General features: G+C 39.2%; 2 protein-coding genes across 8 annotated transcripts in view; one reads left to right on the forward strand and one right to left on the reverse strand.

Moving 5' to 3' along the window:
* Nucleotides 1-22,540, forward strand: part of FILIP1L (filamin A interacting protein 1 like) — a 306,442-nt gene extending 283,902 nt beyond the window's left edge. For 3 of the 7 annotated variants that reach the window (XM_082654399.1, XM_082654402.1, XM_082654403.1), the window contains 2 exons: nucleotides 450-3,225; nucleotides 7,255-8,410. In XM_082654399.1, the coding sequence (XP_082510525.1) occupies nucleotides 450-3,225; nucleotides 7,255-7,437 (2,959 nt within the window). In that variant the 3' untranslated portion in view covers nucleotides 7,438-8,410. Of the gene's footprint in view, nucleotides 1-449; nucleotides 3,226-7,254; nucleotides 8,411-18,213 lie in introns of those variants that run through there. The other 4 variants (XM_082654398.1, XM_082654397.1, XM_082654401.1 and 1 more) reach the window with 3 other exon arrangements.
* The window catches only part of CMSS1 (cms1 ribosomal small subunit homolog), a 383,342-nt gene that overhangs the window by 354,243 nt on the left and 6,374 nt on the right, over nucleotides 1-22,725 (reverse strand). The window lies entirely within an intron of this gene.

Genomic DNA, 22,725 nt, shown 5'->3' on the forward strand with positions numbered 1-22,725 from the left:
TAATACAATTATTGCCTCCATTTTTCATAGAGGAAACTGAAGCCCTGGGGATATTAAATAACTGCCCAGGTTAATTAGTTGGTAAGAGTAGGGCCAGTCTGGAAGCTTCCTCCAACTGAATCTCAAGCTTGTGTCTGTTTTTACAGCCTTCAGGCTACAATGTCTACTGATTATACGTTACACAAGCAATTTAAACCAAATATTCTTGCCCTCCTGGTGAACTGCAACTGTTACCAATCAATGAGGGGTGGGAGGAAAGCAGGTAGTGAAAACAAAAAAAGCAAGACATCTGTTTAATAAAGATTCTCCTCCCCCATCATATTCAGGAACTCCTTTCCATATACTGTATGAGTCGATACTGTCTTTCTAAATTACATAAATGTTTACTCACAGCTGACAAGTTACTAAAGCACCAGTTACAAAATAGAATGTGCTCTTGTATTTTTCAGATTAAAAAGGTTAATTGACCAAGAAACGGAGTCCCAGAAGAAGAAGGAGCAAGAAAAAGAGAAGAGGGTCACTGCCCTGAAAGAGGAGCTGACCAAACTGAAGTCTTTTGCTTTGATGGTGGTGGACGAACAACAAAGGCTGACGGCACAGCTTGCCCTTCAAAGACAGAAAATCCAAGACCTAACCACGAGTGCAAAGGAAACACATGCTAAACTAGCCCTTGCTGAAGCCAGAGTTCAGGAAGAAGAGCAGAAGGCAACCAGACTAGAGAACGATCTGCACACGCAGACCACAAAGTTTCACCAGAACCAAGAAACAATTATGGCGAAGCTCACCAATGAGGACAGCCAAAATCGCCAGCTTCGACAAAAGCTGGCAGCACTCAGCCGGCAAATTGATGAGTTAGAAGAGACAAACAGATCTTTACGAAAAGCAGAAGAGGAGCTGCAAGATATAAAAGAAAAAATTAACAAGGGAGAATATGGAAACTCCAGTATCATGGCTGAGGTGGAGGAGCTCAGGAAACGTGTGCTAGAAATGGAAGGGAAGGATGAAGAGCTCATAAAAATGGAGGAGCAGTGCAGAGATCTCAATAAGAGGCTGGAAAAGGAAACATCACAGAGTAAAGACTTTAAACTCGAGGTTGAAAAACTCAATAAAAGAATTATGGCTCTGGAAAAATTAGAAGATGCTTTCAACAAAAGCAAACAAGAATGTTACTCTCTGAAATGTAATTTAGAAAAAGAAAGGATGACCACAAAGCAGTTATCTCAGGAACTGGAGAGTTTAAAGATAAGGATCAAAGAGCTAGAAGCCATTGAAAGTAGGCTGGAGAAGACAGAATTCACCCTAAAAGAGGACTTAACTAAACTGAAAACATTAACTGTGATGCTGGTAGATGAACGGAAAACAATGAGTGAAAAATTAAAGCAAACTGAAGATAAGTTACAAGCTGCTGCTTCTCAGCTTCAAGTGGAGCAAAATAAAGTGACAACGGTTACTGAGAAGTTAATTGAGGAAACTAAAAGGGCACTGAAGTCCAAAACTGATGTGGAAGAAAAAATGTACAGTGTAACGAAAGAGAGAGATGATCTAAAAAACAAACTGAAAGCAGAAGAAGAGAAAGGAAATGATCTCCTGTCCAAAGTGAACATGTTGAAAAACAGGCTTCAATCATTGGAAGCAACTGAGAAAGATTTCCTAAAAAACAAATTAAATCAAGATTCTGGTAAGTCCACAATAGCATTACACCAAGAGAACAATAAGATTAAAGAGCTCTCTCAAGAAGTGGAAAGACTGAAGCTGAAGTTAAAGGATATGAAATCCATTGAGGATGACCTCATGAAAACTGAAGATGAGTATGAGACTCTAGAACGAAGGTATGCTAATGAACGAGACAAAGCTCAATTTTTATCTGAAGAGCTGGAACATGTTAAAATGGAACTTGCCAAATACAAGTTAGCAGAAAAGACAGACTCCAGTCATGAACAATGGCTTTTCAAAAGGCTTCAGGAAGAAGAAGCTAAATCAGGTCACCTCTCAAGAGAAGTGGATGCACTGAAAGAGAAAATACATGAATACATGGCAACTGAGGACCTGATATGTCTCCTCCAGGGAGATCATTCAGTTCTGCAAAAGAAACTCAGTCAACAAGAAAACAGGAACAGAGATTTAGGAAGAGAGATCGAAAACCTCACTAAAGAGTTAGAGCGGTACCGTCATTTCAGTAAGAGCCTCCGGCCCAGTCTCAATGGAAGAAGAATCTCTGACCCTCAAGTATTTTCTAAAGAAGTTCAAACAGAAGCAGTAGACAATGAGCCACCTGATTACAAGAGTCTCATTCCTCTGGAACGAGCAGTCATCAACGGTCAGTTATATGAGGAGAGTGAGGACCAGAATGAGGACCCTAATGATGAGGAGTCCGTGCTGTCCTTCAAATGCAACTCATCTACTTCCTGTCCTGTTAACAGGAAGCTATGGATTCCTTGGATGAAGTCCAAGGAGGGCCATCCTCAGAATGGAAAAATACAAACTAAACCCAATGGCAACTTCGTGCAACCTGGAGATCTAGTCCTAAGCCACACACCTGGGCAGCCACTGCATATAAAGGTTACTCCAGACCATGTCCAAAACACAGCCACTCTTGAAATCACAAGTCCGACCACAGAGAGTCCTCACTCTTACACAAGCACTGCAGTGATACCAAACTGTGGCACCCCAAAGCAAAGGATAACCATCCTCCAAAATGCCTCCATAACTCCAGTGAAATCAAAAACCTCTGCTGAAGGCCTTATGAATTTAGAGCAAGGCATGTCCCCAATTACCATGGCAACCTTTGCCAGGGCACAGACCCCAGAGTCTTGTGGTTCCATAACTCCAGAAAGGACAATGTCACCTATTCAGGTTTTGGCTGTTACTGGTTCAACTAGCTCCCCTGAGCAGGGACGCTCTCCAGAGCCGATAGAAATCAGTGCCAAGCACGCGATTTTCAGAGTCTCCCCTGATCGGCAGTCATCGTGGCAGTTTCAGCGTTCAAACAGTAACAGTTCAAGTGTGATAACTACTGAGGATAATAAAATCCACATTCACTTAGGAAGTCCTTACATGCAAGCCGTAGCTAGCTCCGTGAGACCTGCCAGCCCTTCAGCATCACTGCAGGATAACCGAACTCAAAGCTTAACTAATGGGGCACTAAACAAAACAACCAATAAAGTCACCAGCAGTATTACTATCACACCAACAGCCACACCTCTTCCTCGACAATCACAAATTACAGTAAGTAATATATATAACTGACCACCCTCCCTTATTTGGTTTATACCGATATTATTGCAAGGAACTCAGTCCTTTTTAATTATCCCTCCACATCCCTCAAAAGACTGACTGAACTTGTACTTTGGGAAGGTTTATGCATGAACCGTCCAAGAGTATCTGAAACTAACTGTTGCCTGCATAGTCATATCAAGCGTGCACTTACTGTATATTTTTTCATTTACATACCTGTATGGAAAATATTTAGTCTGCACTTGTATAAATACATCTTTATGTATTTCATTTTCCATAACTCACATTAATTTGACTGCAACTTGTCTTGGTGAAATACTTTAACATTATAAAGCAGTAAATAATTTGTTATTTTTACCATTGCTTGCTGAATTTTCTTTTGGTCATTTTGTGTTCTTTTTTTTGCATGTATAATAGAATTTTATTTCCTGTTCATAATGTCTATTAATTCTTCCTTAAAAACAAACAGGACCTACTTCCCATATACAGTCAACTTCTGATCACATATTAGAGGAGGAGGAGGAAGCAGTTGAAATAAATGAAATTTTATGGCTCTTTGATTTCAAAGTGAACTATAAGATCTCTCAGGAGCAAACTTCATGCTTGAGATGTATCTCAATATCCCTGGTGCCCAGCACAGTGCTTAGCACGTGTTAGGAATTTAGTTACTTAATAAATGTTTACTGATAATCACTGAATAAAACAATATTAAATAATTTGTTTTTGTGAGCACATATGAGCTGATGGTGAAAGTAAAAAGCTTTGAAATGTGATAGTAAGCCAGAAAAAGCACATTTGGAAATACAAGTTACCTTCACAATCAAGAGTTGACTGTATTTCTACCATAGATGAAAATCCCCTTAAAACATTTATGTCTACATCCAAACCTGGAATCAGCCACTAAGACATATGCTCTTGAACACTGCTTCAAAGCAAAAATGTCTTTCTTGTTACTTTTTCCTAGTAGGTTCCCGTAATTTGAATTACTTAAGGTAGGTGCTTCCTACCTTGTTTGTTTGCTAGTAGGCTGCATTCAGAAGCTTAAACTTAACTGTGTATGTGTGTTTTTTTAACCTCCCAACAAGCAAATAAAAACCAAAGATAATTACAATGTAAGTTATAGAAAAGGCATATTTAAAAAAAAATACAGTATGTTAGTTGAGGGAAGTTTCTCCTGTGATTATTGTTATGCCATTTTCAAGATAGGTGAGAAAAACTCAGTAATCCTTAAAAAAAAAAAAAGCATCCTAGGAATTCTGGTACTCTGCTAATGGGACTCAGCATAATTTGTACTTCTGTAGCAGAGAACAGCTTTCAGAGGAACATTTTAAATTACAAATCTGGTCCCCAAGCCACATTCAAAAAAGATGATTTCAGACAAAGTAGCTCATTGCCATTTTCCCTTTTCCAACCTCATAACTGTTAATTTAGTGTGGTCAATTTTATTGCCAGTTATTGATTTTAAACACAATTCATTTAGACACCCAGGCAAACTGTGAAGATCTTTAGGAGTAAAAGGAATCTTTCACAATTATCCTCCTTTCCCTGCAAAATCAATTTCATGATAGCAAAGCAAGGATTTGTTGACAGAAACACTTCCATGGTGATGAACTGCAACACCAACGCTGTGGACTTGCATCATCATTAAATAAATTTGGATGAAAGCTGAGGCTAGTGATGAATGAGAAAGCTTCTGTTTAAACACATTTATCTTGGGAATTGGCAGTGACCCAACTGTATTACAACATACATGATGGTCTAAATGTTTTCCAAAATTGTTTTTATTTTTAAGTCACCTTGGGTTAGAACTTTAGAAGAAACTACATACATCATTTTACATCTTTCAAAGTAGACATTGATAACATTGCTGCATGAGATGTCTTTCTAGATAATAAGAGAGTACATATAATGTTTTGGTGGGTAGTGATCAACTAATCATGAAATAATAAACAGAAACCAGAAAGAATTAAAGGACAAAGTCTTCCCAGCACTTCCCAAATTTTGTCACATAATGACACAAACAGAAAACACACTGGATACACACTGGATACAATGGATAAAGACGCAGAGATGATCAGGGACTCCTGATCAGGGACTCCTGTCATCCCCAGGTTGCTCCTGTTGTACTGAAGGAAAGATCCATTTTTGGCACACCTGTAACTAATAGAGTTTGAGAGGCTCTGGGCTATTCATTAGTAGAACTGTTTTGTGAGGATTCAATTTCTTATCTTTTGTGAGCCAGAGCAATTTTATACAATAAAGTTAATACCACAAGTCCTGTGCTCCATGATTAGGATGCACAAATCCTCATTTCATCATCTGCTCCAGATATTAACTATAAATAGGCTTCCCAAGTAATTAACATTATTGGAAATTTACTGGACTTTCAAGGAACTGAACCTCTTTTAGAGGTTCCTCTACTAGGACTACTTCAGTGTAATGACTCATATCCACATCAAAATTTAGGAACGCTGTCATATTAATAACATATATAGATTACTAAAAGTGCTACTAATTAAAGTTTACGGTAAAGAGAGTATCATCTCTGAAAAAAGTACCTTCCCTTTTCCATAAAATCACACAAAGAATGACACATCCTAGATTTTTGGCCTTTAATTTCAAAAATAATTTTTTATAACTCTGCGTGTGTGCACGCACGTGTGCATGTGTGTTTGGGAGGTTACAGAATTTTCTTTTTCATTCACATAAAATCATGGAAGAACCTTGAAAACTAGGAAGGAGAGAGGAAGTGACACTGGAAAATCTTCATATGAGATATGTGAAAGTGGAGGGTTGTATTCCTGAAGAAAAGAAAGCCTTTGAGAGGCTCACAGAAGACAAGACTGTTTCTATAAACATCTGAAAAAATACCTTCCTTTCATTTCATTTCATCTGAAGTCCCAGCTTCAGAACCAAGATTCATTTTACTCAGTCCCCCTATCCCTTTAACTTTTTGAGCTGCAGCATTCTATCACAGATTTGAATGATTTTACCACATTCTTCTTCCCTTTTAAGAGCATTTGCAAAGCTTTCCCAAGGATGCCACTGCTCTCTGGGTCACCCCTTCCAGAAGGACAATGTGCATTACTATAGTTAGATCTTCACACACAAAGGAAAGTCTCTATAAGATGATGACAGGATTATATAAACTCTACCTAGAAGGTTTCTACAACTACATTTCACAATGCCAAGACACTAGGCATGGGGTCTTCATGACGCCCAAAGTATAAATTAAGTTGCACTGTGAGATGGCCATAAAAGGGGTAATTAATTTAAAATTCTTAGACTTGTAGCCTAAGCATTCTGTGATCTTTATTGACTAAAATATAACTCCACACAAAAACATATTTTTAATAGCTTTTTTGATTCCAATTCTTTACGAAGTGAGTCTCCTTTGAAACGTGTTAGACAAAGGCAGGAAAAGAGCTTTAATAACAGTACAGTTTCCCAACATTTTGGTTTCTGTTATTGTTTCCTCCTCCAAAATAATCATTTTACTTTGCAATCCTAAGAGAAAAGATAATCAGGGAATAATGCATGCCCGAAACGTTAGGATCAATGTTTCTGAAAGTAAAATCCAAAACACATGTATGAGAATCCCCTGATGCCCCACCCAGAGCTATCAAAAGTCACAATCTCTGAGCGTAGGGCCCCGGAAGCTGCATTTTTTAACAAGTTCCTCTGCTGATTAGTACGTACCTAAAGAAGGAATTCCATTGTTTTAGGAATTTCTATACTGATAAACACTAGCAAATATGTTGACTCTAGTCTTGCTCTATCAGAATGAATTACACCTGTCTCAGGAAGCGTGCCTATTCCACCCTCTAGTGGCTAGCATGACAAGCAGAAGGCTTAGTCTCCAGGGTTTTTTTTTTATTCAAGAGAAAAGCTCAATAAAATCTACTATTTTATAGGTGGGATGTTTCCCAGTTTTATAACTGTAGCAAAGCATAGATGCCTGAATAATTAACTCAGCAGTAGCAGGCTGTCTGACACCTACAAGCTCTGTTTCTCCCTCAGATCCCAGGCCCTCAACATAAACCCTACAGCATTTCTTGGGAATGGTCCAGAACACACATTAAAGAGAGCAGTTTGGATGAGCCAAAACAAAGGACTCCATTCACCTTGGGCCACAGTGAAGCAAATGCAAGAACAAGGAAGATAAGCGGTTCAATAAAATCCCCAAACCTTAAACCCCCTTAAAATTCATTTTCATTTAGATTAAATTTTCCTTTCCAACAGATGGATCCTTCCACTGTGCAGTCAAATATGTCAGAGCAGGCAGCCCCCAAAGGCAACGCTGTAGGGTAAGGAATCCTTAGGGAGTCCAGCAAGTTAACTGGCCAACACACTCCTAAGTACTTTATAATTTGATAATGAATTAACACTGTTCATATGGCAACACATACAAATCTGTCAATATTCTATCAGGACACCAGGTTTTACAACACTTAGAATGGTGCCATAAAAATGTAATCTGGGCTAACCTTTAGCACTGCAGTCAACAATCCTAGAGATAATCCTCTTGTGGCCTCATTTTAAAATTTCACTTATTTTTTCACAAAATTATTGGTCAAGAGAAATAAAAGTTATCTAATTATTTGAGATAATTTTTTGAAAGCCTGAAATTAGTTTTATTTTAGTGAGTTCCTTTTTCCTGCATAGCCAAATGGTTCTGTATGATATTTTTGTAAGGTTACTTGAAAGAGACCTTTTTTTTTTTTTTTGCCTATTAGTTTAGTTTTGCTTTTTTAAAGGTTAGTCATCTTTGGATAACCAACAATAGGCCCTACAGACCTACAAAGGCTGTCTCACTCTCTGCCATTCTTTAGGTCCCTGGAAGGGTGGAGTGGGTTTACTAACTTACATAGCACTCCTGTCTCTGTGACATGCACAGTGTCTCAGCATGCAGTGTCTTCTCTTCAAAGCACATGGACACAACTGATCAATCCACTGATCATGACAAACTGAATTGGGTGGCTATTAAGGAGACAAAAGATTCACTGTCCTTCAAGAGCTTCTGTCTGGTATGTAGAGATGAGAATCTTGAATCTGACTAAATATAAGCCTCAAAACAAATTTAAAAACCTGCACTGAAGAGTTTCATTGCATAAGGCTTGTTTCCACTAACTTGACAGATTGGCCCAGAGCACGTGCATATTTGAACATTTATATTTGTATTACTACCTTGTACCTCTGTCTCTTTCAAAGATACCATACTATAAACCAGTGTTTTTAGATGAGCTTTCCATTTCTCACATGCCTTTGGGAGAAATAAACAAGAGATCTAGACAAACAACCAACTTTGCCTTAATGGGGGAAAAATGGGTTTCACCAGGATTCCCAAGAACTTAAGAAATAACCCTTTACTGTTTAGACCTTTCAAAGAGTCCTCTCTGAGGAGTTTCAATCCCATTTGTATTAGCTTATAACCACCACAGGCACAATTGTCAAGCTCTATTCATTCCTCGACAAATCACCTACAGAATGAACCCACAAATATTTATGAAGCACCTAATATTACTCATTGTTGTGCAGGACAGCTATGCAGGTGTTAAGATTTAGAATCTAAGGCAGGAGTTGAGGACTACCTTAAAAGGTAATTAAGAGCACAACACAGAAAGGAATTCTATAGATAGCAAAGCACTTATAGGAGTTTGGAGGAGGAGCAGATTACTCTGGGCAGGGTTCAGGGGTCAGGTTTCAGAAACAGATAAGATTTGACCGGAGGAGGGGTGGTGGGCTGGGAGAGGAGGAAAACTTGGGATAGAGAGAAGACAAAAGGCTTTCCAGGAGATGCTCAGTGCAGAGGTATGGAGGCAGGCAGGAGAGCAGAAAACCAGCATTCAAGGAACAGTGAGCAATGCAGTGTGGCTGATGTTGAGATAGCTGGGGCAGGGGTAAGGTGCAAAGGGCACGTATTGTCAGACCACAAAGGGCCATTAATACCGTGCTAGGGAGCACTCTGTCCTCAAAGGTTTCTGGGCAGTGAGATAAGAGAAAACTAATCCTTTATACACTGTTATTTTATTTCATAATAACCCTATAAAGTGGGTATCATCACAATTTTAAAGATTAAAAAAATTTAAATTCTGAGAGGTAAAGAAAATTGTTCCAGGTGGCTCTGTTTGTATGACAAAAAAGAGACATGAACACAGGTCTAATTCCATTGTCCCATGGCAACATACTGAGAAGTTACCTCAGTGCAAGGAGGGGAGCAAAATAAATTGTACCTAATGCTCTCCACTGCCCAGGGACACAGACAGGGCGCCTAACATTACCTGCCTGCGCTCTGCCTCAGAAGCCTGCCGCTTTGGCCAGAACACTCGGAACACCCCTACGTATGCCTCCTCCCCATTGCTTTACCTGGACAGATTTCTCTTCTCTCATCAAGTGATCTACACTGAAAGGTCTGGCTCAAGCCTTACTTCTTCTGAAGCCTACCATGATCACCACAGACGAGAGTCTCAATCTGCCTCCCCTTTCAACTCCTCCCGTCTCCAGGCCACTGTTAGGTTAACTGAAAGGCCAAGCCCCACACAAATGAGCAGGCATGGGGAAGATTCACCTGGGGATGGTGCAGTGGATAAGAGACGGAAGAAAGCAAGACCAAGGAGAGGTACAAGTCCTCATTGTCAGCGAGCACTAAAGCTGCAGTCCAAGTCCACTCTATCCTAAAGCAGGAGTCTATGAGCAAAGGCACAAATTCTAGGCATGAAGAATGAGTTTGGACAGGCTATCAACATGTGAAGAACAGAGGTACCTGATCGGCCTCAGAGATGGCTGGAGTGAAAAGCATCAGAAGTAAGTGAAAATGATCCATAGAAACAGCATCACAAGCATGCACATCAAAGCTTATAAGTAGGTGGCCACCTTGACAGTCCTGACAGTGATCAAAAACCTCCAGAAAAGGCAATTTAGGGATCAAGGTTTAGCCATCAAAAAGACAAGCACCACCAGCTTAGCCCAGAGGTGGTGGAACTTCTGCCTTTGCAGAACCCTTGAAAATCTTCCTGGGATGGTATACCCTAATTCAGGGTTTCCATTTCTCAAGCAACATCATGACTTATAAGGAAAGACTTATGGTCCCAAAATCACTAAAAAAAAAAAAAAAAAAAAAGCATTGTATATTTTTTGAGCTCAGAGGGAGAAATGTTAGGGTTCATCCTTGTCAGTCTCTAAATTCTGCTTCCAGTTCAGGATTAAATGACTGTAAACCAAGGGAGCATCACAAATAAAATTGCCATTTTAGAGGAAAATCTTCAAATTGGTCTCCAATTATCTCTCATAACAATTAAGTGCGTATAAAAACCGGCTTCAATGCGGCCAGTCAAAGCAATTCCTCAAGAATTACTATCCTTTACCATTAGAGAGTTGGCTGTTTTTTTTTTCCCTTCTCTTTAAAAAAAAAAGAGCTATTCCTTTTCTGTTCTTTGCCTTTTAATTGTGTTCTTGCCTGAATTCACTGATATCAGTCAGTTTTGAGGCCTCAGAAAAGTATCATTTTATAGAAAGAGGAGTTAACTAAAAACTGCAATAGATCCCCAAAGAGTCCATAACATAAGAAACATTTAAACACCTGACAGTCCCTTCAGGGCAGCGGGGATTACTCTGAGAAGGATAATATCTCTCATAGTGACAGACATAAGCAGCACAATTTTTTTATATAAAACTTTTTATTCTGATTATAACAATAGTACATATTTATTACAAAAATTTCAGAAAATATAAATGCTGCCAGAGCCGCTGACTTCAGCTTCTAAGAAGGGTAATAAGAGGATTAGGGAGAACAATGGACAACTACTACTATTTTTTTAGGTCATCCTATCAACTATGGCCCTATTCCAGGCATTCTCAGACTACCAATGAGGAAGGAAATGTGCTATACGGGGACCATCCTGTAATTACTGATCGCCCCTGTGCTAAGGAGTGGCAGATCCCCCTACAGAGTGTGAGTTTATGTAATCTGTTCAGCCCAGACACAATGGCCCAGGGGACAGCCTGGTCACTGCAGAAGAGAGGCAGAATTTCTTTCCCCCCAGCTAGCCAATCAGTGCCTGGAAAATGGTTCAATCACTGTGCATTGTTCAAGTACTGGAAAGAAATGCCTCCTCAGAGGGCTGCTCTCAGAACTAGTTACACTCTTATCAGTTATTAAGATAGGCAGCCTTGTAGAGGGAATGTGGGCACAGGATAGGGCGCAACAAAACTCACCTCTCAGGCTCTGGGAAAAGGATATAGAAGTACCCATGGTGGGAGAAGAAAAAAGGGGCAGATGAGGAGGAATTACGTTTTCTCCCTGGGCTGTCTCAGCTACTTGAATGGTATCAAGAACTTTTCTATGATGATTCTCAAAGCAACAACTCCAAGTTTTCAGTGCCTACCAAACAGTTCCATGTGTGGAAGGTCCAACTACACTTCACACTTGGCATGTGCCCCCACCCCAGTGCACTGTCACTCTTGGATTGCTCTTTGGATTGCTTTGTCTCACTTCTGGTGATGGTCCAGCACCTTCTCTGTCACCCAGGGTCAAAATCTGGGTCCCATTCTCCACTTCTCTTCTCATCCCCCAAATCCAGTCAGCCACTCTGCCCCGGTATTTCTTCCTCTGCCCTCCCCCTTTTATTTGTGCTAGTACTCCCCAAATCCACACCTCAGTACAGATGCTACTGTAAAATAGTAGCATCTCTAATCCCTCACCTCTAATCCAACCTTCACTTGTATTGCTGGTGATCCTTCTACAACACTGTCCTGATCATGGCAATTCTTCAGTCCCTCCCCTAAAAGCTGCACTTACTTAGCACTTACATTACCGAGTGCCCCAAATCCAAACCTTCTATCAGACCTCCACCTCCCACCTCATCTCCTTTTGAAACCCTGGACATAATCTGCACCCTCACCAGGACACAGTACTCACCAACCTCTCACACACTAGCAGGGCTTCTAGCCCTATACCTTTACTCATGCTGTTCCTAGGGCAGTAATGCTCTTCTCTCTTTGTCCCTTGTATTGAAATCTTACTCCTACCTCAAGTGCCAATTCCTCTAGAAATCTCTTTATTTTTCTCAATCTTCCTCTGAGTTTCCAAAACACTTCTGTTTGTACTTTTATTACAGCACTTCATTTTGCCTCATTATAATCGTGTGTTACCCCTCCTATACTATAATCTCTTGAGAGCAAGAATCAGCTGTCATTTAGTTTTGAAACTTATATCAATGTTTCTCAAAATGCAGTCACTGATCACATTTATCAGAATTACCAAGGACTCCACAGATTTCTACATACCCACACCTATGAAATCTAGTTCAGGGAATCTGCATCTTAACAAGCTGCCTGGGTCATTCTTGGGCTTATGAAGTTTAAGAACCACTGTCCTACCTTATCCAGGACTTAAATACGGCTGGTAATAGGTGCTCAACAAAGGTGCGCAGGTCTAACAACATACCTGGTGGCCACAGTTGACTCGCATTTGTTCTTTTCATAGAATCATTGAATGTCAAGGTCAAAGGGCTTTATAGTTGGTATAACTGCATTGTTTTTTGAATAATTAAAAGATAGAAAAAGACAGGAAAGACTAGAAAAAAAATGTTTTCAAGTGAACTCTAAAACAGAAAGACAATGAATAGACTAAGTAGGATAAGGAGGGAAAAGGATGTGAAGATACTTTTCTGGGCCAGAGGTGGTTAGAAACACAGCCCAGTAATTGACACTGCTTGGTCAGCTGCCGCAACTGCTATGCTTAGCAACATGTCTCCAATAATTAATTGGAGAGATGGGAGAACAAGGGATAAAGCAGAAAAACAAGAAAGGTAAAATAAACAAGAAGATAAGTTATGATTATGATCAAGAAATAAGCACCTTAAGAACAGATATAAGGAAAAAGACAAAGATAATAATGTTGACATTAGTAACAACAAACACAGACCTGACACTTCAGATGTGCCCGGGACTTTTCTACACAATATCTCTACCAACTAAGGAACTTGCAAGTAGGCAGTCTAATCCCCAAATAAGGGTTACAGATGAGGAAACTAAGGTCTGGACAGGCTAACTGGCTTGCTCAAGGACACACAGCTAGGTGGTGCCAGAACCAGAATGGGGACCCACCCGGGTCTATCTGGCTCCATAGCCAGTGCTCTAGCCACTAATCCAAAGCTGTTGCAAAATATAAGCTGGCGAATGATTTTTAAAAATTACATGGGTGCAAATGAGGGAATGAGAAAGAGAGGAGTGGGTACCAAAACAGAAGAAGAAAAAAAACTGAGGTGAAAAACCTGACAGATGAATAAAAAGAAAGGGAATAAACAAAACCGTTCAAGATTAATATGTTTTAACATTCTATTTCTACATGTGATGCTATGTGCCTGGGCACAAAATGGAAGCAACTAGGTTAGGAAGGATTTTTGAAAACTGTATTTCAATGCTTATTCTTGGATTGCCCTCACTGCCCATGGTGTAATTACTACAGAGAGATTGGGAGGTGACTAGGTACAACCACAAACCATGTTACATTATAAAATACAGGCATCAATTTCCTCTAGCCTTCACCTCAGAAACTGGACAACTCTTAAATACAAATCATAGCACTGTAGCTCTATTTAAAACCAAATGTTCTCTCACAAGAGGTTAGTGAAAATAAGCTAATGAAACTACAGAGTTTCCTTTTGAAGGACCCCCTGCCATATAAAACTGTAAAATCTTTAGTGATAAAGTTTTATTGTATAATGAGGAAGTTCTGAGAAGATCAAGAGAAAAAAGCCAAAGCAGCATATGAAACTCTAGGCTATCTGCCAGATTCATTACCTGTTGTTGCCTTTAAAAAAATAAAAAAATTAATAAATTAGCAGTGATTTACCAAACAATATAAAAGACAAAAGAAGACAATAATATTTCAAAGGTTTTTTTTCTCAATTTAGCATTTCCTCCTTTTCATCACCATATCCATCATCATTACTCATGTACTTTCCCATTAAACAGAGAAAAACAAAAATACAAAGCACTGCTATTCTGATAACACACGGCCTTGACCAAGCATTCCACAGCTGGGTCCCTAAGGGAGTCAGGCAGCCCTGAATCCGCCCCCTCCCTGCACCACCCCAATGACCACAAATGAAAATGACCCACCGTCTTTGGGAGCCTTGAGCCTTTCGACCCCTAGAGCTAAAGGTGTAATGAGAGGCCCTGCAGTCCCTGGAGTCAGGAACATTCCTGAGGGAACACAGCTTTCTTACACAATATGTTGCCAATACATCTCCAAAAAGGTTCAAAGCACTTACAAAATTAATCTCATTTAGAGAAAAGGAAACATCCTGACTCCAACTGTATAACTAGGATCTGACAGCTTCCTCATTAAATGCTGATATTGTTCTGATGTTTGCCCTCCATGATAACATGAAGGAGCACAAGGATCAAGTAGAAACTGGGTTATAGAATTAAGATTTTGAATAAAACATTTTCACCTCTCTATAATTCTTTTGGTCACTAAGGCTCACTGACATCTAATGACTTGCTATAACCACAGAGTCTCATAGATAGCTCCGCTTCTTTTAAGAACCTATAGACCAAACAAGCCAACATTTAAAGAATTTAATGAATACTCCTTTTCTCTCTATTGTTCCCTAAATAAAAGCAAGGCCTTTGCCTCAATAAACTCATCATCTTTCAGACCTGTAATCCATTCCAAATCCCAATCTCCATGTTGAACTGAGTTAAACATTAAAAACAAAACAAAACAAAACCCCAAAAAACTTTTCTTCTATGAATGAGCTTTCCAACATGCTTAATCTCCTCCAAGACATCTGCTTTCTGATGAAACCCAGGAGCCTCCAACTCTTGAGTAGAACATTCACTGTGTGGTCTTAAAAGAGGCATATGCACGGATTCCTCTTGCAATATGCACTCCAAATTTGGATAAAACTTTCTTGGAGCTATTTGACATAGTGTTCTAAAAAATGATCCAAGAGATGACACATTTTAAAGCTCTATACCTCATTTACTGAAACATGTCCAAGTATAAAATTCATAGAAGAAAACAAAAATAGCATCATTTTTTTCCAAAGATTTGAGAATGACATTTAGAGTTGTCCTAATAATATAACTAGCCTTTGCTGCCATCTAGAGGTAAAAACTATGTAGTGACATCAAGAGTTATCAAGAAAAGCAAAATCAACTTGCAGCCATCAATGGTGTAGAAACAATGGGAGCCCAATAACTTTCAGGCAGCTGACCCTACCAATGACCACCATTCCAAGCCATACTGTCTTCACCAACACATATCAGTATAGCTTATAAGAAAAAAGCCCCATCAATATTGTGTTCCATATCAATTAGTTTACTGGACAGATTTCAGTTCTGAATAACCTGTGGTACTCATACCACATTCCTAGACAATCTGAGTCAGTAGATTCTGAGATGGGATTTGGGCATCGCAGTGTTTTAAAAGCCCCACAGGTGGTTCTGATGAGCATCTAGGACCACTGGGCCATGAAACCCTGGCCTTCCACAGTGTTGAACCTCCCACACCCAGGCAGGTCAGAGTTCTGGGTTAGAAAGACCTTAAAGCTTACATCTAAATGAGCTTCAACTATGGCAGTGTTTATCAAAGTATGTCAGGCTGACCACCTGTATCAGATAAACCACCCTGAGGGTTTATTAAAAATGTGAATTCCTGGGTGCATTCATAGACAAATGAATTACAGTTTCTAGAGGTAAGGCCCAGGAATCTACAATTTAAGTAGGATCCCATCATAGGTTTTTGTACACTAAATAGGACAACCAGTCTAAAGTCTGACAAAGTTAAAGGACATCACTGAAACCTATCTTGTAAAGGCTATTATTAATGCTGTGGTTACAAGATCAGCTGACTTGAATTATGATTTCAAGTGCAGCTGCTACTTATTCATGGTTTGCACAATACGCAGATGTTCATAGAAATGTCCTGATCTGTGAAGTATTTCCTTCCTTTTTTATGCCTTAATGTAACTTAGTGTTGCTTTTTTAAATTGTATACTTATTTTAGAAAATGTGGAGAATATAGAAGATATAAGAAAAATAAAAAGCACTATTACTCCATTACCCAGAGTTAAACACTGATAGCACTGGTATATTTTCTCCTAGTATTTTCTCTTCAAATATACATAAAGTATGTATATAGTTTTAAATCCTGCTTTTAACATTTCTGAATAAATACTTTCCCATATCTTGAAAAGCATAATTGTTTAAAGACAGCATGATATTTTCATGTGATTATAGTGTAATTCATTTACTCTATCCTGACTGTTAGAGCCTTAAACTGTGTCCAGTTTTCATTGTTATAAATAATGCTAAAACAAAGAGCCTTGCCTACATCTCTGATTATTTCCTGGCAGGAGAATAATATCAGAGTATCAGTATCTCATTTGCTATGTTTAGGATTAAGTATAAAAAAAAAATATCAGGGCTTCCCTGGTGGCACAGTGGTTGAGAGTCCGCCTGCAGATGCAGGGGACGCGGGTTCGTGCCCCTGTCCGGGAAGATCCCACATGCCGCAGAGCGGCTGGGCCCGTGAGCCATGGCCGCTGAGCCTGTGCGGGAGAGGCCACAACAGTGAGAGGCCCGCGTACCACAAAAAAATGTCAGTAAGAACACTAAAGCCTAAAACGCTCCTAGTGCCTAGGCATAGAGAAGACTGTACCAAAAGAAAGCATATTCCCCATATAGTCTATCCTTTATTGAAGGACTCACATTTTTTAGCCAATTCTGTGTAGTGTTTATTTGAAAATCTAAATATGATTGCTATAATAGTTAGGGGCATTTAAAATAAGTGAATGTTTACATAAAGAGACCAAGGGGCTTTACTGTACTTTATCAGTACAAAAAAAATGTGGAAACAAATTTCTATAGAATGAAAAACAATATAAGAAGGGTTTCCACAAGAACAGTATTAGAATCTATGATGAAAACTACACTGCATTTTTAAAAGATTTCTATTTTTGAGCTCACAGCAAGGAAAGGACGATCCAGCAAAAGAGGGGGAAATCATCATCATCATCATCATCATCATCATCATCATCATCATCATCATCATCATTGTGGATTATAATGAGAATTACAGTTAGCTGAGACCTTTTCCCATCTCTTTACCAACAAGTATTCTTACCCAAGAATATTTTTCCTGAATAAATGAAAATAAGAGTATATTTCTAAGCAAATATGAAGTAAATCAAGTCTTTACTCTTTCACACTCTACAGCCCACTTTCCCAGTCCAGATCACTCAACCTATCTGTGATTCCTCTCTCAACCCTCATAGGCTAACTGTGGACAAATATTAATACAATTCTACCTCCATAATGTGCCTCCCCCCAACCTAAGTCCTTACTATCCCCCTACTACACACACACTGTCTATAGAATCAGGTACAATTTTCCCTATCTAGCCCCAGTCTACATTCCCATTCTGCTTCTCAAATACAACCTAATTGAAGTCATTCCATTTCTCAACTGTATCCAACTTCCTACCCCAGGGACACTGCCAAAAGTATTCCTTTACTCTGGAATGCTCTCCCATTCCTGCTGTTAAAAATCCTAAAAGTCTTTGGAGGCCCAAGACAAATGTTACTTTCTCAGCAAAGCTCTCTTAGATCCCTCAGTTGAAATTAACCTTTCTCTGGCAATCTCATTACCCTTTGAGATGAATTTGGGACACTTTTCTTGTTTATCTCCCACTACGCTATGATTGCCAAAAAGCAAGAAACATGACCTATTTATCTTTGTATCTAACATTATCTACACTAGAAGGCCTTGCACACAGCACACACTTAACTCATGTTGGCAGAATTGTTTAACTGAATTTTCTTTCTTCAACCTGACAGTCTGATGTGTCCCTAGAACCTAGTGTTTTCAAAGAAGCCAAAATCTCCAAGCTGACTCTATGTCCCAAACATGTCTGTTTCTCCACCAACTGTACCATTAACCACCTTCTGTTTTTCTGTTTAATTCAAGATCAAGGAGGTATGCAAGCAGAGAATCCCAACACGGATCCCTAAACCAAAATCTACAGGCATTGCTAAGCTTTCCCCTAAAGTTCTCCCAGGGCCTATGGATAAGACTGGCTGTGGGAAGCTACACATCATAAGGACTGTCACCTCTAATACCTTCCTCCACATGGGAGGGAAAAGGTAAGTCATGCAAATGTACTGCCTGGATACATTCACCTACAGAAATATCTGGAAAGCCGGTGTTACTAGTATGGAAGGACAAAGATGAAGGGCCGTCTCTCCGGGAAATGGTGAAACAGCAAACAGACAGACGGTTGGTTCATTCACAGGTTGCTGGACCTGGTGAATATCATCCTGAAAGAGCAGGACATCTGCAATTACTTTAACTATATATGTATATGCATATACACACAATCACAGGCCCAGACACACACCCCAAATCCTCCCAACTCATCATCCTACTTGTAATCCAACCCAAAGTTGGACTATCATTAGCCAGGAATAGGACTGAATTCATTAGAACAGTTCAAAAGTTTTCTGGTGAACCCAGAAGTAATTCATTCCACAGAACTTTGCCAAGAAGATGTGGTATCAAGGATTCCTAATCTGCTTCAAGAAAGTCAGATTATTTCCATCAAAATGGCAGGACAATTAAAATCATACTTTAAGTTCTAAAAATATGACTTCTTTATGACCAGGAGGAAAAAAACAAGTGGTACTTCTTAGTTACAAGGAAGAAAGGAACAACAAAAATGAGTAACAGCCGAACACGTCCTTTGTGTGGCCTACCTGATAAATGCTGGTGTAGTGTGCACACTTGGCTGCTGGCACGTAGTCTTCTGTCCCACTTTCCCTAGTAAGTTGCCCCTCCTGTATATACAGGCCATGGAATCTCATTGCTAGGCTTGTAAAGCAAACCATTTTAGATTGGTATCATTGCTTTCTATAGTAATCAGGACATCTGAGAGTCAAAGGTCACTAATACTAAGATCTTTTAGGGAGATATGAATCACGGTCTTGGATGTTTAAAAAAAAAGACAATTCATCATCTCAATGGACATTCTTTAATCACATCTGAATCAACACTATTGAAAACTCAGTTGGTTCAAAAAAAAGCTTGGGATCAGGAGACTCAAATTCCAATTCCAGTTTTTCACTCATTTGACACTGAGCTTGGTGTTCATTAGTCTAAGCCTTGAGTTTCTAGTACGTAAAACAGAAAAGCTGAATAATTCTTCAGGTCCCTCCCAGTTCTCATCATCCATGAGTACGTCAACTACGAAAACTGAATTCAACCAGTCATCTACAAGGCGGGGCTCAGTTCCCTGGCAGTAAACTAAAGTAGTTCTTTTCTTCACACTAAAAACTCACTGAATCAAGGGAAACATGTATCTGTAATTTAGTGTGGATAGAGTAACACAATGATATTTTAAGACAAATAAGGCATTTTTGACATGGGAGACAGTTGTATCTCACAAAACTTCAGTCAGAAAAAATAAATACATTCTACGAAGAGCATGACCCAAGGTTTTCTGTGATTCGGCACTAAGAACTGGATGCATGATCCTGGAGGAAATCCTTCTGGTTAAGGACAGTGCTTTAGCTGGCTGTCCTGGGATGAAGTCAGCAGAGCAGGAGCAAAGGAACTGCCATTCTTCGCATTCATCCAGCCAAGCCCAATTCAATGCATTGATGTCACTATACAAATGTCCCTGGGACCCACTTCAGTTTCAAGGAGGAGGAGAAGGAGCTGGTAGCCTGGGGAGCATTGAGCTATACAAGCCAAAGAGAGGGATGATCAGGAAATGGCACAGGGAGAAGGTGAGGAGGTTGGGTGAATTAAAAACCCGAAGTGGAAAAGTCTAAGTTAAATGAAAGCAGTAAGAGAATGGAAGGAGTGGACTACAAAAAAAGATGATGACCCTCTGACAAGAAAATGATACAAGAGAGACAGTTCAGAAGGAAGTGCAGGGCAGTAACGGGTGGATGGTGCAGTGGGAAAATGTGTAGGGGGCTTAGGGCTATGCCTGACATTAACAGGTAATATTCAGCGAACAGAGAAATGAGTGAATGAGGGAGAGAAGGGCCATTCAGTCAAGACATAAGTGAGAAAAGGTGCTAAGAGATCGCAATGGTATATGATAGGGTCAGGAAAAGCAGATATGCTGCACTGATAATTATGCTAATGCAAAGGAAAAACACTGAACCTCCTAAGGTGGAACCCAAATAGACTGAAGAAAACCATGAAACAAAGCAGGAAAAACAAGCACCAACAGTACTAGAAAGACTCAATACCCTGGGAATGTTTTACCTTGAAGATGAACACAAAATATATTTTACGTTAGAGGTTTCAAAATTGTTTTCTGCTATGTTAAGAGACTCCCTAAAGTACATTTTCATGCCAAGCTGGCATAAGTTCAAGAGCAAGCAAGATAAGAAAGACAAGATATTGTACAAATAACTAAAAAAAGGATAGGAAAATAGCTACACTTCTATGGAAAGCAGCAGAAACCTATCTTTAAATGGTAACACAGTTCTAATCCCATTGAGACAAAAGTGTTTAAAATAACACAATCTATCCTAACAAAAACTATGCTTATTTTAAAGCAATATGTAATGCAATAAAAATGCATAAACAACTTAGACCTGGGATAAGTTCAACAAAATGGTGTTTGACCTATAACACAACCAAAATATAAAGAATTCTGCCTCCTGAACATAATCCGGTTTCCGCAGAAATGTGATTCCTCCAAAGATAAAAATAAAAGAAGCTATCCTAATAATTCTATAGTGATTTTATTAAGTTAAATTTTTAAAAGGAAGCAGATAAAAATCCAAGTGAGCAAAAACACATTCAAATTGTAACAAAAATTTTAATTTTTGTATGATTTTGTATGCTGGAGTCTTTCCTCAGCTGTTCATTTATTTAGCTTCAATGATTTCTGAACTAATCTCCTTGCAACTTTTTAGAATAAAGTATCTGATTGTAACAGGAAAGTGACTGATCTCAGACATAACTGATAATTCTGGACTGAGTAATGGAGTAACTGATGTAATGGAGTAATTCTCTCTGGGATGTGTTTCAAATTCCTGCTTTTGAGGACATGTGACATAACTCTTGGGGTCTGACACTGAGTCTGGGGCAGGGGTCTATAAATGTAAAGACCCCACAGGCCAAATTCAGCCCACTGTCTTTTTGTATGTCCGGCAAGTTAAGAATAGTTTTTACGTCTTTAAACAGAAAAAAAAAAATCAAAAGAAGAATATTTTGTGAGATGTGAAAATTACATGAAATTCAAATACCATTGTCTACAGATAAAGTTCTATTGGAACACAGCCACATTCATTTGTTTACATATTTATTATCTGATCATTTCTTATGCTACAATAGCAGAGTTGGGTAGCTGTGACATTGGCCAACAAAGCCTAAAATATTTACTACCTGGCCTTTTACAAAAAAAGTATCCTGACCTCTGGTCTAGTGTGAACTAGACTAACAAGGAGCTCAAGAGCTTAAGAGCTTAATCAACTAATTTTTTTTTTTTTTTGCGGTCCATGGGCCTCTCACTACCGCGGCCTCTCCCGCTGCGGAGCACAGGCTCCGGACGCGCAGGCCCAGCGGCCGTGGCTCACAGGCCCAGCCGCTCCGCGGCATGTGGGATCCTCCCGGACCGGGGCATGAACCCGTGTCCCCTGCATCGGCAGGCAGACTCTCAACCACTGCGCCACCAGGGAAGCCCCTTAATCAACTAATTTTTAAAAGCAATGCTAGTAATTTAAGAATGCAATTAAGAATTCTATGAAAGTTGATGAAAATGGGGAAACTATATTTCAAGCTGTTTGTGAGATATTTAGTAAAATGTATACTTCTATGAAAGCCCTACAGTGTTCAACTAAAGAACATCAGATGAGTAAGGATTTGTGCCACAAAATAATGTAATGTGTTAATGTTGAATCTGAGGGGGAAATGGAACTATTTCTAGGCCTTCCAAATTCCTGGTATTTTCTAAGACAGCAGAGCTACTGTACATGCTATTTAGAGAAAGATGTATAAATTTGTACCTTTAAACGTTCATAATTGTTGTCAAGAACCACTTGTTTAATCATTTGCAAGAATTATAGAAATTGTATACAGTAAAGTAAAACTTGGTCTTTGTTACAGTCTTCAAGTACAGAACAAAAATGTTGCACCTATCCCTCTCCTCTTTCCTTCTTCTCACCTTTTAAAATTTATCCTACCCGTTTTTGCCCTTAAGCATCTGTCTTAAAAGAATATCATTTGCATTTTGATGAACCACGTCAATGTATAAAGCCCATAAACAGATTATGTTTTTCCCTCTAACTCCATTACAATGTTTAAAAGAGAGCCAAGCATGAGAGTTCAATAAATGATTTTGAAAACAACATGCTCTGAAGTTGATCCTCTGTTGTATGTTATCAACAACTACTATAAATATTCCAAGTCTGAATTTTATATGTAGAGGCAATGCTTTACAACATCTACTACTCATGGCTG

Source organism: Grampus griseus, assembly GCF_964374135.1.
Source record: "Grampus griseus genome assembly, chromosome: 5".
Taxonomy (NCBI): domain Eukaryota; kingdom Metazoa; phylum Chordata; class Mammalia; order Artiodactyla; family Delphinidae; genus Grampus; species Grampus griseus.